The sequence below is a fragment of the Galleria mellonella genome, unplaced genomic scaffold (assembly GCF_026898425.1).
Source record: "Galleria mellonella isolate WM207_F2 unplaced genomic scaffold, CSIRO_AGI_GalMel_v1 utg172, whole genome shotgun sequence".
Lineage (NCBI taxonomy): Eukaryota > Metazoa > Arthropoda > Insecta > Lepidoptera > Pyralidae > Galleria > Galleria mellonella.
The window spans coordinates 1,466,930-1,487,047 of record NW_026442015.1 but is presented as its reverse complement, the minus strand read 5'-3'; the positions used below and the strand labels follow the sequence as shown (position 1 = coordinate 1,487,047).

Here is a 20,118-nt window from a genome sequence, read left to right as displayed (position 1 = left end):
CTTAGCTAATAATTTGTACCAATTTTAAATGAGCATTTTCATTTAGAGATCCTATAAATAAATAAATTGATTACAGATGACTCGATAACATTATTTAACACAATTTACATATAATTAAATACTTACCTACCTACAATTACACATAATATATAATTATAACATACTTTTGCGACACCCAATTTTTTTTCACACCACTAATTCTGATATATAATTTATACTATAAGACATCCAAATATGGTGTTCAAAGTTTATAATTTATTTGTCATTTGCCTAAATCACCTAATATGTATAATGTATATTGCTTTTCAATACGGTTATTATTTTATTTTTATTATAGTTTTTGAGATCAAAGTTAGTGCACAGTAAGTTGAGATATTAGACCCAACTTACCGTTAGTTCCTTTAAAATATAATAATTATAATCCATTTATTACAAATTCATATATCATAACTAAATAATGTATAAAATTGATATATGGTGTCTATTAATATCATTTTAATATATTTATTGTCTTTTTCTGTAGCATAAAATTAAATGTAATATTCTCTATTGCAAGTTTAATAACTAAATACAGAAAAAACTAACGAACATTATGTTCAAAATTAACCTTTTTACATACAATGACAATTGTGGTTTTTTATAAAAAAAAAAAGAAAATTGATAAACAATTGAAATAGAACAAAATATATATATATATATAAATATCAACAGACGGCAATTTTATTTACAATTAATATAAATAATAAATAATAATATATAATAACAAGAACCAGCACACATTTTATAAACACATTATGATTTATGAAGTTGTGATAAATTTTGAATTATCTCTATTAAATATCTCTAATTTTGAAATATTATTAACCGACATATATTTTCTTTAATAGTCGCAATAAAAAATAATTTATAATGACAAAACATATATTTTATAGGTAGGTATAACAATTAGGAATTGAAATAAATATCACATGAAAATCTGTGCTAACCTGAGTCTGTTATGATACACAGACAAATGTTGTTTTATATTATAGTTCATCATCATCATCATCATCATCATCATCATATGTCCACTGCTGAACACAGGTCTCCCCCATAGACTGCCAAAGGAGCAGTCCTGACTGACTTCCTGCAATGCATTTAAGGTCGTCACTTAAGAATCTTTTTTCCTCATCGGTTGTCGGTTCTTCGAGTTATACGACCAGCCCATTGCCACTTCAGCTTGCGTATCCTTCAGACTATGTCGGTTACTTTGATTCTTTTGCAGTTTTTTAATGTAACTTAGAATGGCAAACAAACTGATGGCCCACCTGATGGAAAGCGATAACCGTCGCCTATACATAAGCAATACCATGGACATAACAATTCGCCAATGATACCTCCCACGGTGTTGCCATTCCCGAGGACTTACTGTAATTTTACAGCTATATCCCACCCTTCAAACCGAAACACAGCCATGCAAACACAACTGCTTCACGGTAGAAACACAAAATATCCTCATTTCGGATTCTGTCGCAAAGATACTCCGAGCATAGCCTTCTCCATAGCTCGTTGAGTAATTTAAATCTTTTGAATACGGTACACTGTGTAGAACTATGTTTAGATGCTATAGAGCATCACTAGCAACACGCACTGATTAAAGGCTTTCCTCTTCAAACTTTGAGGTATATTAAAAACTTCCAGATAACTCGAACAAGGAAGCGGTAATTATTACGCGGGAAAAGTTGCAGTTATTTTCATATTTCGACTCACTCATACATATATTTTTAATAAAAATAAAACTTAATTATTTAATAATTAATTAAGTTTTATTTATTCCCAAATATATAATTAATTTAATTATATAGATTTCCACATACATACGTACGTCATTTAGTTAGATAATTAAACTAAATTTTATCTGACATTCAAAGCTAATATTTATATTTAGTCAACTACTATCAAATTTTATTAACCAGACTAGTTTATGAAAATCTGTAAAGAAATTCACAAACAAAAATTAAAAAAAAATTACTCTTGCCTATGATTAGAAATAATATAAACATTTTATTATGTCAAGCTTACTACGTGAAGTTTAGGTAAATATAATTAAAATTCGATTCGAAAAAGTATAGGATAATCGTTTAATTTATTTTAAAAGTTTTGTAAATTGCAAATATAAGGCAGCAACAATATTGTATATATAATAAATACAAACGATCATAAGAAGCTTACACTTATACCCACAAATAAAATCAGTGTGGTAAGGCCTAAATGTTACTCAAAATAAATCTCACTGGATCATTTAATGTTACCGTTTTAAAAAACTAACGGTTTAGTTGGCCAATTGTTAAGATACTGGCCGGTATATAAACTGTTATTAAGTAATCAATAAATTCAGTAGTCTCATATAATTAGGTGTGAAGCTTGAGTTTGATATAAATAATTACATTTGACGAGGTCGCATGTTACGGGTAACAATTGATAAGTTAGCAGTTATACTAAAAAAATGTCTTGACATTTTTTGTCAAGACAATATTTTTTTGTCTTAGACAATTGTCTTTTAGAGCTAAGTAATCAAAAATGATACTCCCTCACGTTCAAATGTTACATATCGTCATAGTTGTAGGATAATGACGGATCTGACAAATATTACATAAAAAGATCCGTCAGTATTCTACGACTATGACGATATGTTTTAGTAGCAACTCTTACACCTAAGCAATGAAAATTATTTTGGCCCGTCCGCTTTGACATTTTTAATACGCACGTACAAACATGTGCAATATATTAGAATAGAATTTTCATAATTCGAAAAATATTTATACAATAAATGTGGACATGTACTTGACATTTTACATTCACCACAATGATAATAGTTCACAAGTGTACCCGACTATCTCATCACGACCATTCGTGAAAATATTTATGGTACTTTTTATACCTTTTTTGTTGACTGGATTTTAAACAATCTAGTCTAGTTTTTCGTTACTACTATTATTGTGTTATTTCTGTGTCCATTCTTTCTGCCTGCTCCACCAGGGACCGGCGTGAAGATTGTACAACATACAATTTTCGAGTACACCTTTAACGAGTACCAATGACGTCCTCCACTGTAAATTAACTAAAGCTTCTACGTCGTGTTCGGGAAGCTTTCGTGAGAGCGAATGTAAGTTTATTATAAAGGAACAGCCTACTATTCCATGGTTAGCTGTAGATAGGAACCAATATTTCCTTACTCCATCGGCTCATACTCCATGTCACCGCAGTATTCGGCTAAGAAGTCAAGAAACAAATTGAATTTCCCTGTAGATGATCGGGACCATTGTGATGATACCGACTTCATGCACGTGGACAAGCTCTCCAGAATACTCTGTGAAAAAAAAAAAGAAATTTTATTACCAATAAATTAATGAAAAACTTTTTTATTGTTCCCCTCAAAGAATGATAGAATACTGCTAATATTTAAAGATTTCTTAATAGTCACACAACAATATTTTTGTTTTATATCAATAACCTTAGAAAGACCGTTGTAATGTAATGTAATGTAAATTGAACTCTATTTTCCGCGCCAAACCACTCATTTGAGCCTTTGTGCGTCATGTCTAGTACAGCCAGCCCAGTTCCACCCAGAAGCTCGGAAATTTCTTGGTACCTTCACAGGCCTCACGGAGCGATCTCACTGTGTCGAGTATTTCTAAACGCTGAGGGCCACAACTTCACTATCCAGGATTACGTGAACAATCGTTTCTTCTGTGTCAAAACAGCCTCGACATAAAGGACCGTCTGTGGCTTAGAAAGACCGTTTTTAGTTACACCCATTTTGGTATGTTATGGTATCCACACGTAGCCATAACGAATTAAGTATCCCAAAGCTAAATTGAACTCTTTTTTACTGGTCTTTATTATATCATAGGTATGTCTGAAGGGATTTCAACGAAATTTTGTAATTAAGAAAGGTGTAACCTATATAATGAAAGAAAACTACAAAGATATAACTTGAACATAATTGTATATGAAACTAGGTACACTTGCGCAGTACAGATACGTATTATACTGAAAATGGTCTACCACAGTGGCAAGCATGTGTATTTAATTAATAGATTCTCTGATTCAAATACTGATGTGAATAGATTTGCAAATTTGAAAAGACCTTTGTCAACCAAATTACTTACCTGTGGCCAATCCTGCCTGTACACCGCCAGGCACTGTTCTGTGAGGGAGTCTTCGCTAAGGTAATGATGATGCAGTAGAAACACCAGGAGCCTCGCCATCGAGGCCCAGGCCGGTCCTGGACTTCGAGAATGACTCAGCAACACTATATTCCGGGGACACAACACACGTTCGAATATTCCTAAAAACTCTTCTTTATTATCTTCTACATAAGTTACTTCTTCTTTCTGATTGCTTGCTACCTCTACTACACCTGGACTGATAATGATGGGAGTTGTAACTTTTACGTCATCATCTGATACTGGTGTTGGTGCTCGGTCATCTTCAAAGTTCCTGAAGTCAGGAGAGAGGTCTGGTCGTCGGTCAGATATTGAACTCTCTTCTGTTTGATTCTTCTTCCTATCTGGACAACATGTGTTCCAGACAGCGTGGAGATTGTTAAGGAACATGTCAGTTACTTCATCTGGTTTTTTGCTAACTGAAAAATAAATTGTATTAAAATAAAATAATTTTGAATGTTTTATACATATCATGTATTCATATAATTGATAATTATTATGAAACGTTCATAAATGTTTTATTTATTTATTTATAAATAGCTCACCAAGCACGATGCACAGATCGACGCTGAGGTGTAGGATAGCACGTTGTGTGTGCAGTCGGCCGAACAAGTTGCTCGGCGAACAGCACACCGCGCAGTTCGCAAGCAATGGTTCCAAATCACCAACCTCCTCATCCTCTAGCAGCAGACTGATTTGTTCCTGCAGAAGGCAAACAATAATTATCTTTTTACACATGCAAAAATTACATTGTACTAAAAAATAATTACACTTTATAAACACATAAATAATATTTTGTTAATAGTATTTAAAAAGAAGTTACCATAAATATTAAAATTTTGCATGCCATTGTTTTGGCAAAACACGTCTGTTCCTAATATATTATTACTACCATCTGTATACTGTGTTTTTCAGCAAATAAATTTTATTATTATTATTAAAACAAAATAAATATAGAAGTTATAAAGGTATCATTCATAATTATTTATCAGGCAAAATTGTATGAACAAGTTGACCCACTTTTTTCCATTCCGTGTATGGAATCACTCTATCTATATAATTTAAGGGTGTCAAGCATGAATACCTTGATTTGTATGATGATCGCGGCGGGGCTGACGTTGACGGCGTGGAAATGCGGCGCGGGAGCGGTAAGTGCCCGCAAGTCGGGCGGCGCGGGCCCGGCGGTAGGGGACGGCGGTACCCGCCCGCCGCTCGCCGCGCACTCGCCCAGCGACACCAGCGCCTTCATCTCCGCCTCGATATCCTTACACAGGATCGCTGTCATCAAGATAAGATCGTGAGTGAAATAACATCTTTTGGAGGGGCAAGGAACTGTTAGTAATAGGGTCTAGTGAGCCCCATATAATAGCAATATAACCTGTCAGGTGGACCACCACGCGGTCTTCCATGGAAACCGTCTTGATTCCTGGCAGGTTTATTATGATGAACCAACTGCTGCCTTACCTATCATTCCTCATTGAAACCCCGTCAGCAAAAATCAATAGTGATAATATTACCATTCGATTTTTATTAATTAAAAAATATCTATGAGAATGAAATGGATATTTAAATTAAACATGCAGAAAGTACATTTGTGAGTGACTATAATTCGTCATTTCTCATCAGTTTTTGAGTAGACATTACATTTTTACTCTATCACTGTAGCTGTGTGCGAGTGAGTGTGTAAGTAAGTGCGTGTCATTTACATCAGTATAAAAAAATACCAGTAGTGGTCCAATTGTCGTCGATCCACTTGCGTAACCTCCCGAGGCAGCCCTTGACGGCGAGAGCGTGCAGGGCGGGAGGCGCGGCCGGCAGCAACGCGGTTAGCGCGTGGGCACTCCGGGTCCGAATCCAGGCGGCGGCAGTCTCCAGCGCGGAAGTTCGTACTTGCTGTAGTTGCTCCAAGTAGAGAGCTTGTAGGGACTCTAGGAGATTAGTCTGTTGATATTGATAACAGAGTTAATACCTTTCCTGGGAACACCGTAGTCCTCATGAAAGGTACTAGATAGATAGAAGATATACCTGGATATTTGAGATACTGGGTAAGTGGAATACCTCTATAAATATGACAAATTTACGGGTCCCTTAAAGTCTCACTTAACCAAGTTTCATTGTTCTAACAATCGCCCCAAGTCCTTTTATAAATTGGATTAGTAGAAGATCGGCAATTGGATACTTTCTTATGAGTGTATGTGTAACAATTTTGTATCGCCTTCCTCTACTTACATAAACGTTACGTTAACACCTAAGCGACCATTTTTACCTAAAAGTCACAACACTAACGAATATTGGCAACGAAAACAAAATAAATACTATATACAATACAGTCGAGGGATTTCCTGTAAAACATAAACGAAAATTTTTTAGTTCCTTATTTTAATAAATAAAACATTGTTACGTAACGCATTGTTCGTACTCCCGTCCCGCCTCTTTACAAATCGTAACATTTTTCAAGACTCTCCCCTCCTCCCCTAAAATTTTGTTACGTGATACTTGAACGCCACGCGTACGCGACGGATAAGCTGAATGTCTTGCTAGCCTTAGACCCTTTCATCGGAGCCTTGGCCACCAGGCTATTCCAACGCGTCAACCTGGGGGCCTGGGGCTGACAAGACCTGGCGCCGCTCCACGCGCATCCCCCAGACAGCCTTATGCGCGCGAATTAGTTCGCGCGCAACAAACCCACAACTAGATGCAAGACAAAATTGAATACCACAGAACCGTCGACCGCTCATATATCCGCTGGCAGTTTGTCGGGCCTCCCCCCATGGGGTCTCACTCGGCAGGCGAAGACCGCGTTGAGCGAGCCGGTCAGCACAAACACATGCGTAGTTACGCATAGCGTAAACAAACCACCAGAGAGGGGCCAATCAGCCCCGGTTTCCCCATTCCCCCGCCAGGGAATGTGCAAAGACCCGAGATCCTAAGACGTAGTATGAGTGATTGACTGACCGTGTCGGGCGGTGCAGGAGCGGGGCCGGGCCGCACGACGAGTGCGTGGGCCCGAGCGCGTGCCCGCGCGCGCGCGGCCGCCAGGGGGCGCGCGGTGAGCTCGCGCACGCAGCCCGCCGTCACGCGCTCCACCACCAGCTCCAGCACGCGCCGCCACGACGACGGCTGGCTCTTCAGGAACTCCTCCTCGAGCCGGCTCTGCAATGTACGGTACGTTCAGGTGACGTCCGTCACTCACGCTTTATGGTAGACGCGAAAAAAAGCCGGCCTCAAAGTAAAAGCGGGCTTTCGACAGCAATCTCAGAGGACGTATCAGTGTCAGATGCCAAGACTTGTGCTTATGCTTGCACGACTGATTTGAAGGGTCGAATTTGGCAGTACAATTACAGGCCATAAAAACATATCATGGTCACTGTTATTATTATTTATAGGCCGGAAGTTTCACTTTACGTTTAATAGTTTTCCATCCTAAATTGCAAAAATAAATCATTAAAATTTAAATCTTCAAATATTACCTGTAATTCCTTTTCTTTATTCCTTATTCGATCTTCAGTATTAAAGCTGAGACTGACTGGCGTTATATGACGGAAACTACCAACTTCTTTTTGATGATGTGACACCCTACATGTAGACAGCAATACATTCACATCCTTTAAAAATGGACACAACTCAAATAGCATTGATTCATCGATTATATCATAACAATCAACATTCACTTCGCACACAAGACTAATTACAATATTTTTCTCATAAAACAACTCGATTGGAAAATGCGGCAAATCGAATAGCCAGCCGAGAATCGATTTCAAGTATATAGCCATGTTTTTCTTCATCGAATTCTCTGTGGTGAGCTTTAGTTTGTCTGTGTATATATTGAAGATGATTTTTAGTAATTCTTGGTAATATTTTATTCGAATTGTGGTGTAGTCTAGTTGCGATAGATAATGAACCATCCAGGGAAGAGTTATGGAGATCCGGGAGTTTTTGTACGCATTGATCAAGAGACCCTTCAGGTCTATGCTGGGTTGGCTCTGAAACAAACACAAAAATATCAATTGTCTATTCCAAGCTATTGCAGTGCCAGCAGCATTGCCATAGTTATCAAAGTATTATACTCAGTGTCAGCATGAATCTTAATGAACACAATTTACAAGCAAAATATTAAGTTAAGGGCAAACAATATTAAACATCGAAAATGAATGTTAAAACATGGATGAAAGGCAAAATTAAAATGATTAAATAAAAATAATTATGGATTACAGTTCAACCCTCTAGACAAATATAAAAAGAATCTAACGATGGATACGCTTTCGCATCCATATGCGCGAGATGGAACGAGATAACAATGTCCAGCGTCTTTCTTATATATATCTACCGATAGCTTCATTTGTGGTTTATCTAGAGACGCAGAACAAAAATTAAATTAATAATGTGTATAAACTCACATAATTTCTAAGAGCCAAGTTGTTCTCGAGTACTCTCTCCTTGGGTGGAGCTGACAGGGGATTGTGTGGCGGGCGCACGCCCACAGACTTGGAACTGTCCAGAGGTACCTGTGTATATGGCAGTGACCACACGAACCCAAGGAACTTAGCCAAAAGACCCAGTTTCTTCGACAACTGGAGGTACTCATGGGATATATCAGAGCCACTTGCTGCAAAATAAATTAGTTTGATGTAATATACGTGATGATAAACCTATAGATAAATTCAAATGTAACTTGGACAAATATTTAGCACTATGCATTTTTTTATGTGGAAGGGCGACAAACGAGCATGTGGTTCACCCGAAATGCATGGAAATAAATTTGCCCATATAGAAAAATAATTTTTTTGTCTTATATTTTACGATGAACATATTATTAACTGATCGTTACCTCTGTCGTCTGTCGCGATAGGAGTTGAATCCAAGACAATAATCTCGGAAGCAAGCGCATCTCGAAGGTGCACGCGGAATGATTCATTCTCAGTGTACATTATAAACTCCCTATGAACAAAAATAAAGGTGTTTTTTTTAGCAGAAGTAGCCATGTCCTTCTTCATGCCAACTTTACGTGTATGTATTATGTCAACATGATTGATGGAGCCCTTAAAATATCAAGAGATAACAAACATTCGCTTTTATTATAATATCACGCCGTGTGGTTCCAGCATAGAATGGGCCACCCCTTCCTTTTCCGTGGGTGTCGTAAGAGGCGACAAAGGGCGGGCAAGGGATGGGCAGCAGCGTCCCTCTTAAAACATCTCTAAAAGTCTAACTGCCGTTGCCAACCCTTTATGTTATGAATGAAATATATGTGTTTTATTAAAATGAAACAAAAAAAATTAAATAAAAAATGTATGCGTAACTTCAAAACAGTTAATTTCAAATAAATTAAGTTTTATTACATGTTTATTTGCTGTCGGAGTTATCTGAAATGACGTTCCATCGACATCTTTTTTTAATAGAATGTTCAATCTCCGCGTTATATGGGGGAATACCCATGTTATACGAGGGATTGTAATCGCGTAATATGAAACCGTGTTATAGGAGGGATTACTGTATATGGTGTAGGCCATGTTTATTAATTGTAATGTCATTGCCATATCCCACCCAAGGGACAGAGGTATCAAGCAGACGACTTTTGTACAAAGTCTCCCTCTGATTTAATATTAAGATTATATTAAAGTCTATAAATTCATATCACCTATTATTATTTTTTGGAGACATGTAATTAAATCATTAAAATTATAATATGATTACTGTCACTTTAACACGTCTAAGTAGTATCCCTTTGGGGGTGCTAAAAGACATTTCTTAAAGGTTAAAAGTTTCAAAACAAGTTTTTTAACTTAATTACTTACTTATAAAACAATTCTTTAACTGAGAAGTAGGGCAGTCGGTGTGACTCCGGTGCAGTGGGGCAAGTCAGTCGACGTTGCAGTTTGCTCAGCTTCGATTCCTGTCACAATGTATAACGATTTGAGGTAAATACCTCATGTTGGGGGGAAAGGGATTGTTAGTAATGGAGACTGAGAATCCCATTGCTAGCAATATACCTAACCAGGTCGACCTCCTCGCGGTTCTCCCTGGAAACTATCATGGTTAATTCCTATACAATTCATCATAATGGGCTAACTGGCCTGTTTTCATTCTCGTCTATCACCTTTCACTGGTGCTCCGCCAGCGTATCTCGTTAGCGCAGGCGGGGTTACCATACCATTTTCACCCATTAAAAAAAAAAACCTTATGTCAAGTATGTATCCAGATATATGCTAAAATAACAAATATTTTGAAAAAATTCAGTTTATAAAGTATTTATTTTCCTATTCTAATTTTTATATCAACTTAATTATGTATATCTGACTAGCAAGCCCTCCCCTTCCCTGTTTAGTTGTATAGGTGCAAGAATTTTTTAAAACAGTTTTATCTATTACAAACGAAAGAATTTTTCCATTTTATAATATTAGTATAATCATACCTGTGTATTATGTGGTAGACACTCGGAGAGCATATGAGCTGTGAACAGAGCAGCGAGGTGCGCGTAATTCGCCGGTGACTGTCCACAAGTCAGCAAGGTTTTGATCCTCGCGCGGAATGTAGACCTGGATCCACCTGACGTTTGCATCTCTTGGTACCATCTGAATAATACAATGTCAAACAATCCTTAAAATTACCTTTCCTTAGCTTTGCTATTTAATTTTACTAATACAATAAAACTGTAACTAGACCATTTCTATACATGGATGTATAGACATTATTATATAGGATTATATTTAACAAAAATTAATATCACTCAATATTTTTTTCTTAATAAGAGCAGCAGAAGCAAAAACAAATTTTATAAATTTTGTCAGTCTGTCTGTCTTATTTGTATGTTTGTTCCGACATCGCACAGGAACTTACTAGTTATGGTGTAGTCACCATAAAATCTGACGTATGTTTATCTTAAGTATCCAATCTAGAAATGCTCCATTTTATTGGTTTTCCTATTTTTATAAATTCAAACGTACGAAGTAGCTAATAGTAATAGCTAGTCAGTAATATTTAAAATGCATTTTTATTTTTATGGGACAAAATATAGTAAAACAATTGCGATGAAACGAGTAATCTTCCAGCTATTTCGCTACACACACAAGAACATTAAATACTTCACTCCCTTTTTGGGCACAGTTGTGTAAAGCATTACAGTTAATAGTATTTAGATAATATAATTGGCAAGAACTGATTCAACTAAATAATTACGGACACTTAGCGGGTAATTTATATCCATTAGTGTTCCACAGATTAAGTTTAAAACAGATTATAGAATGGTTGGAGTTAGAAAATTATTAATTAATTTTAAAGATAAATTAAATATTGAATACAAGTAATTTGAAAACTATACGCATGCAAATAGCCCTCAGGAACGTGAACGACATGCGTTACCATTTCTGAGGGCTATTTTTTCGTGTTGTCTCCTTTTTTGAGTGACTTTAAAATGAGGTCCTCAACTAGCTGTATTGCTTTTATATTTTTTTAAGTCACGAAATATTTTCGCTGATTCTGTATTAATAATTATTTTTACAATTAATAAGTTTTAAATACTCTCATTGTTTTTATGGATAAAATATAGTCTATCCACCATATGTAACTTAATTATTTAATATGCTAAGCACAGATTTTTACGGTCCTTTAAGAAATAATACATCACCAATTCTCAATATGCAAGTAATATAAATGTACTGTACTGGAGCGCTTCGTCATTCGAGCCAATAATACCGGCGTCGGTAGTAATGTACTTTTAAAGATACTAAAATAACTACATTTCTATAACTTAAAGGCTAGCAATATGCACATACCGCTTTTCATCAGGTAAGCCAATTACTCATTTGCCTCCCTAACAATATTAAAAAAAAAAACTACTAGCTTGCTAACAACAAAGTGCACAAATTATGTGAACTGCATTAGGTAATTAATTGAACATCAAAATGTAAGAACAATCATGGGTGGTGGTGTACTTTTTCGTTAGTTTAGTTTTTAGTTTCGTTAGTTAGAGGCCACCATTAAAAATAATAAGAACATAAAAAAGTAATACATTACTTACCTCAAAATTTGGTAGAACATATCACGTTGCTTTTTAAAGTTTTGGAAGCTCGCAACGGTTGGAAAATTATCTATATTATCCGTTTCAAGATTAAAACAAATGACCCCATTTGACGTTCTACACTCTGGTGTGTTTTTTCTTTCTTGATTATTCTCTGCTTCACACTTCAGCCCATATGAATTCAATAGAAACTTCGCTAAATCCGGATAAAAGGACCTTACTTTTTTATTCTCACCAAGTATTTTCAATGAATTTTTATCTAAAATAACTTCCAATACCACTCTTTGAGCCCACAAAGACTTAACTGCAAAATATGTACAATTGTGTATCGATTTCAATAGAAAATCTAAATTGTTCTTTTTTAAATTAGTTTCAACAATAACATAGTCATCTTCTATTTGTTTAGAAAGTAGAATAGATATTAGAAAATATATTTCCGTTATAATACTAAGTATTAAATTATTTTTCAATAATGCATCATATATTTCTATTAACATGTCTATTTTCTCTTTAAAAATGATCTTGGTGTTATCTGATTTAATATAATTTACGTTTTTCTCAAAAGAATCTTTTTGGGACACCTTAATCTGTGGAGTTACGATAGTAGTACATGAGGTGGAAGTATTTAAAATATTAAATTTCTCCATAAGCTTATGCCTTTCCTGTTTCAACATGTTACGTTCCACTTCAAATGTATTAGCCGATTCTTTTGGCTGCAAATTCTGTGGTTTGAAAGCTAAATTGTCTTCTAGAGCTAATGGTGAAGGCTGTTGGAAACATTCAGATGTGAAACTATTTAATGAATAGCTTTTCTGGGCGACAGTTTTGTCAATATTAGTGGGTTTAATTCTTCGTCTCTCTGAACGTAAGGAACTAGATTTCCTAACCCCTATCTCTGGAAACATGTCTGAGTTGCTCAGGTCTAAGGCCATACTACTGTCTGTGGTGTCATCACTTGATATGTTCTTGTTAACTTTCTTTTTCTTCGTACTTTTTTGTGCTGTAACTAAGTAGTCACCGAGACAACTTTTCTCATGAGATCTGGAATGCCTGTGAGTTAATCTAGGAGTGTCACATCGTTCGTATTCTTTAAAACTTCGCGGAGTAACAGGACTGGCCAATGGCAGATTTGGGTGGTCTTTGACTCCATTTTTCAGCGGTGTACTAGATACAGCTATTCTTTCAATACCGCTGCTCAATCTTGAATCATCAGATGATACTGACTGGTCTTTTTTGTCATCATTAAATAATTTAGTTTTTACCCTTCTTCCAGTACGCTTACGATCTTTACTTGGAGATGATTCGTGGCTTCTCTGACGATCTGTTTTGACTGAAAGACTATCCATTGTTCTATCATCACTGGTTGGATCACTGATAGATCTGCGGTGGTTGCGACGTGAATTTATAATTTTTTCTGGTGTGTTTTGATGTTGTAGAATTTGGTGTGCATTGGTATTGGTTTGTAAAATGCTGAAAGAAATTTTCATTAGTTGATAAAGATATCAATTAAGAAACTTACGAGTCTAGATTCAGCAAATATACACAGTATTGTTTACATCAACAATACAATGGGATCGACTTTGAGACAGACTTTCTCTAAACTTAAAATTAAATTTCTATTTGATATCACAGAGAAATCTTTACTGTACGAACCAATGTGAACAAATTTTCTAATAGATTTATGTTAAAACTATTATAATTTTAGTTCATAATGGTTCATAAAATAGTAATTTCGCGTAATTATCAAATTAGAAAAATTAGGTCAAGAGTGAAGTTTGAGAAATGATATTTACGAATCGGCCCCAGTATCCCATGTCTCAATATCTACAGTACACGAACAGTAGACAGATTTTTACCACTGAACTACAGAATTTGGCATAGACAAATGAAAGATAAATAAGGATGGTTTCTACTGTTGGCATCACCTATTAATAAGAAGTTAAAAATACATATTCCTCATACAGTTTTTTTTTTTAATTTAGATGTCAAGGTAAGTGGCAGTATTTGTATACAAAGTTATTGATGTAAATATATACAGATATGTACAGACATATATATATAATTCAGAGTATTATAAAATATATTCATTCAATGGAATGCGATTTCTTTTTTATCTGAACATTTAATCCATTAAACAAATTGTACAAAATTGTTTCTGAACATTACTGCTACAGATAGATAAGAGTGATCATTACCATTCAATATCAAGGAGATATTAGAGTAAGGTTTCAAAAAAATATAACTTTGTGTAATAAAATGTTTATGCTCACTCTTCTACTTTATCTGAGTAATAAACACTAAATATTATTGTCATCTTTGTGTATTTTACATATCATTTAAGTGTATATTTGTTATTTATATATATTTGTTTATATGTAAATATTAGTATGTATGTATATTAATTATTACTAGTATCCCATTTGGGTATTTTGATACTTCCCTAAGGTTGGCTGGGAGAGAATGCTTTTAACATTAAGTCCACCATGTTATTATTTTATATTATACTTTTTTCACTTATACTGCCAGAGTCAAATGCTAGAAATACATAGACTTAGTATACCATAGTATACTAATAGACTGGCAATGCAATCATAAAAACGTGACAAAAGTGTAATTACACTTGTGTGCATGAAATGTGCATAAATCAGTGCTTGCACTGAACAATTTTTAAAGTTAATAATAATTTATTCATTTATTTTAGTTCAGTACACCTGTAATAAGTTGTATGTAGTATGTACGTATTATGTAATAATTGTGCTGTAAAATTAAAACATTTTTAGAAACTAAATAACTTTGTGGACTTTATACAATACATGTTATAATAGAACTACATTATTTGTAAACCAATTTGAAAATAAAATTTTATACAATCATATCCATAGAAATTTTATTATAATCATTCCAGTAAATTGATTTTTAAATCAAAATAACTGGTTTTGCCACTATTCATGTATACAATACATTGACATTCTTAAAGACTAAGGTGTTTTACTTCCATATTCACTTTTTTTTTCATTTGCTTGGGTACTTATGTGCTATTCTATTTCTGTTGTGAAGTAGTTGTATTTACATGACTATGTTTCAGTTTGAAGGGGAGAATTTGTGAGATATAGCAATGAAATTACAAGATACAGGCATAACAGCTTAGTCTTTAGGAATAGCAACATATGAAGGGTATCATGGGTGACATTGTATATTCTGTTACACCCATGGTATTGTTTATATCTAAAGTTGGTGGTTACCATTTTCAGCTTGTTTAAAAAATATTTCAAGGTTTCAAAAAAATTACCATCCTTAAAACAATCACAAATAATACAACAAATACAGAAATAAAACCCTTTTGATTAATAAAAGACTAATTAAAATTTACTCACAATTAGTAAATTAGTATATAAATTAAATATTATATATTAAAAAAAAATAGTTGAATCGAAAAACATTCATGTCAACAAAAAAAATTTTGTTTTATTCTTTTGAAATCCAAAAATAATTATTCTTAAATAGGTACTAACTTGACATCCTTACCCGGAAATATTTCACCATATTGAGGAAGACAAAAATATATTTTAAATATAAGTATTGATTATATTTATTTATTTATTTATTTATTTACACTTTATTGCACCAAGTAAAAAGAGAAATAACAAAAATATTAATTATTTTTAATAGAGGACATAGAAAAAGACAAAGAGTAGGTGGCGCACTATTATATAAATATTATCATATACAAACATATATAGATACATACATACATACATACATACACATACATATATAATATATACACAATTAAATATATACATACATATATAATATATACACAATTAAATATATACATAAAATACACATACTTAACAGCATACATACAACAGAAAAAAATGATAGTACTAAAGTGAGAGGTAGTAAGATAACAGAGGTTTTGAAGCTAGTAAGAGTTTGAGCACAATAGAGGTAGGTAGTGATTCCAGAACAGTTTTACTTTTTATGTTTGTAATATTAAGAAAACAAGTCTAATTGATTGTGTAAAGAAGAGACAGGATATAATATAAAGCCAATAAGATTAAAATCTATTTGTATTACAAAATTAACTGACTTGTTTAATTGCTCTTCGGTGAGGTCTAAATAACATGAGTCGGCATAATCAAGAATAAGTAAGGTGTGTGCGAGCACAATTTTGGTGTTATTTACGTAGTCTATTTAAGGCAAAAGTTGCAGCAAACATTTTTTTACTGTGTCATTAAAAAATAATGCCAAGATTTATTTTCAATTATGGTCATTAAAAAATTATCAATTTATAACAAGACCATGATTTAAAAAATATATTTCATCATATTATTTATTTTAAATATTTATATAATACATTTATCCATGTAATTTTGGAGATATGTTGAGAGAGGTTAGCAATCCTATATATAAATCCAATATGTTAAGACCGTTAATTGAGAATTCTCCATGCCAAAACGGATATCATCAGTCAATTTGTTGAAACAATACAATTGATTAAAATTATTGACATACACATAAAACATGAAATTGTAAGTGTTTCCTTTATATTTTCTATCATCATTCACTGGTTGGTATACATATTATTAAGACACTCAACATCAAGATTACACAGGATTATCGTTATGACTCTTACCAATGATCACCATTTTCTACAGATTTATGAATGTGGCGTCGTTGAGCCTCCCTACACACCCTGTTGCAGAGATTTCTAGTATTGATGTACTCATTACGATGTCTGTCCGGATCCGACTTATATTTAGTTTTAGCAATATTTTTTTTGTGATTTGGACTTGATCTTGTTTAATGAGATCAAAATAAAATGATAACCCCACCTGTGGTAACAATATATGGAAGTAGGGTACCAATGAGTAAAAATATATGAGAATGAAGTCAATTAGTTGCATTAGTGTATTTAAGATTATTTTCCCCACAAAAAGTTGTATATGCCTCTATGTGTGTATGTATGTATGTATGTATGTATATATATATATATATATATATATATATATATATATATATATATATATATATATATATATATATATATATATATATATATATATATATATATATATATATATATATATATATATATATAATTCAGATATCATCATAGTCGTAGAATACTGACGGATCTATCAAATATTACATATAAAGATCCGTCAGCATTCTACGACTATGACAATATATCTTTACACATAGCATGAAAACTGCACTTGCATACTGGGATGGGCACTAAGCAATTTAGGAGCGGTCATTGCCCACCCCGCCTCATTTAATGATTATGTGCTTATGATTAGTTGGGCCATCATATTTAATTTTATTTAGAAGAATTAACCACAATAATTACATTGCCAACAATGGGACCACTAGATCCAAATTATAACAATACTCTCCCTGACTAATCAATCAGAAACACTGAAAATTGTTTATGATAATTGACAGCAATATCTCCACACTTTGGTAAACTTAAACGTGAATAGTATTAACATTGCCCTAAAAACAGCTTAAAATTTGGTAATAATAAAAATAGGTTCATAATGCATTTATATTATGCATTAATAAAAACAATGTTTCACTATTTGATAATAATACATTATAATAAAATTAAAAAAAAATTATATACATAAATAATTCATATTATTAATTTATATTTTTAATTCAGCCTTTGGACTTTATTATAACACAAACATTTTGTTTGTTGTACAAGTATATAATAACAAATAACAATAATAATAAATAACAACTAAGTAATATTGTCAAAACTTTCATAAATTTGACAACCATTGTTTACTTTCAAACAAACTTACCTATCTGTTTGATTCCTCAAATAAGATAAGAATTGGACAACAAACTCGCTTCTATTGCAACACAGTAACACACAATCTTCGTTGCTATCCTGAAATATAACAAATTCATAATATAAACAATACCACTTAGTTCATGAAATTTCTAGGTTAGTTTTTACCTCTACTGGTTCGTTTCCGAGCCATCTTATCAATAATGCGATGTCAATTTTTCCGTTAAGGACACTTTCAATAATTGTTTCAGGCATTTTGTATAAACTAAAATAGAATTTCCTTAATAATCGATTATATGAAAGAGCTGCGCGGTCAAACGTCACTCAACCGCCATATTTTCAGAATTTCAGAAAGCATTGCCAGATGTGATGTCTAATTACTACTCAAATTTTTTAACCCGAATATTTTTCTCCAAATTGGTACGATTTTTAAAAAATTTATCCGATCACAAAATTTGTGTCGATTTTTACTTCGTTTTAAAATTTAATTACAAGACCTAAAAACGACAAGGTCGTTTTCTAAGATAACAACTTCATCTTTATTACTTTCATTCTTATATTCTATACATCTATATACTGCTAAACTATACAGTAAGTACCAAATCTGTCAAAAAAAGTTACAGAAATTTCCTGAACCCAATTTATTTATCTTCAAAAATTCACCAATATAAACATTTTTACCATAAAAAATGAAAAATATATCTGATCTGGCAATACCTTTTTTTTCAGTTTCTGGTCAAAATACAGAGAAGTTGGTACAAGTTTTTTTAATACGTTTGTTTCGTTGTGGAACAAGCTAAGGTCGGAGACCATGCTGCTTGGTACTTAAGTTGTCAACTGTCACTTCCGTTTTTTTTGACTGGAATTAAATTTGGAAACGAGTTCTTTAGCTTTCATAGCGATGCGCGTATACGAATGATTTTGTAATTCCAATAATTAATAATTACAAATTTTATAATTCGATAAATAAATTAGTAAAATACTAATTTCTGTATTTGAATGATTTTACTAATTAGTAATTAATTACAACAGTCTTATTTACTACTACTAAATCCATTCTAGTCTGCATCCACTACCAATACAATAATACTATGTCAGTGAAACCAATGATGAAAGGAAAACGCAAATTTCATATTTTTATCATTTAATTCCCTAATTATTTACTTCCCTGCTTACTTTTGTAATAATAATCGCAATTTACTATAAATACATTTTTATTAAAACTTTACTGTAATTACTACTATCTAAAATTAATAATTTTTACTACATTGTAATTAGCAACACTCTTGCCCATTCGAAAAAATTCTACGATCGGGTCGAAAGCGCGGGAAATCTCGAAAAAGGCAGTAACGTATTCATTGCTAAATTATTTTAAATTAAATTTAACTTGATCAGCTGAGTATATCTAGCATATTTGTATTTTTTAATAGTTTATTGATAATTATTTTATATATATTGTATATATTCTGTTAAGTTTCTTTTATTAAAGAGTTGCGATGGAAGAACCAGAGGACCCTGGGGGCGGTGTCCTCTAATTATCCCATACTGTTACCATAACAAATGATTCCAGTTTTGACACGAGATCATATCGATAAGACTCATAATTTAAACAGAAAGAGGTCTTGTCCTTGGAAGTTATGCAGACATTACAATAAAAAAAGCACAAAAATCTTACTGCTGGATCTGACCCTAAAAAAGAAACTCGTTGCAATTGTTGTATGAATAAAATAATAAGACTTCTGCAGAACAAATATCTGATTCCATGTATAATGGCTACATGGAAAAGATGTTTTTTTTTTGTAAATGAAGATCAAACTTTCTGAAAATCGTATGTAGAGTTAGACATTGCTTCGTTTGTAGTTCGTGTCCAGAAATTTCATGAACCTTTTAATGAGGGTATTACTCTGCATCCTATAAGCTTTGGTAAATTTTTGAAGAGATACAATTTTAAAGGAATTGTAAACGGGAGCGTTAAATGGGTTAGCTGAAACCAAGTTTCACTAACTTTTGCTACTTATAAAGATGTTAGTACTTTCCTTAATGATAATTCCTTAAATGACAACAGTTTTAAGGCTTTAGACTCT

The 20,118-nt window shown here is 33.1% G+C and overlaps 1 protein-coding gene across 1 annotated transcript; it reads right to left on the bottom strand.

The window, feature by feature from the left end:
- Positions 1 to 710: 710 nt before the first annotated feature.
- LOC113514467 (codanin-1) lies at positions 711 to 18,378 on the bottom strand. The gene is made up of 14 exons (XM_052893175.1): positions 18,203 to 18,378; positions 18,045 to 18,133; positions 12,229 to 13,698; positions 10,624 to 10,783; positions 10,007 to 10,104; positions 9,040 to 9,149; positions 8,609 to 8,817; positions 7,679 to 8,194; positions 7,164 to 7,361; positions 5,933 to 6,149; positions 5,293 to 5,486; positions 4,754 to 4,910; positions 4,152 to 4,627; positions 711 to 3,349 (listed from the first exon to the last, which is right to left on the bottom strand). The coding sequence occupies exons 1-14, from the start codon at positions 18,287 to 18,289 to the stop codon at positions 3,212 to 3,214; spliced, it is 4,119 nt and encodes a 1,372-aa protein (XP_052749135.1). The 5' UTR covers positions 18,290 to 18,378; the 3' UTR covers positions 711 to 3,211.
- Positions 18,379 to 20,118: the final 1,740 nt, after the last annotated feature.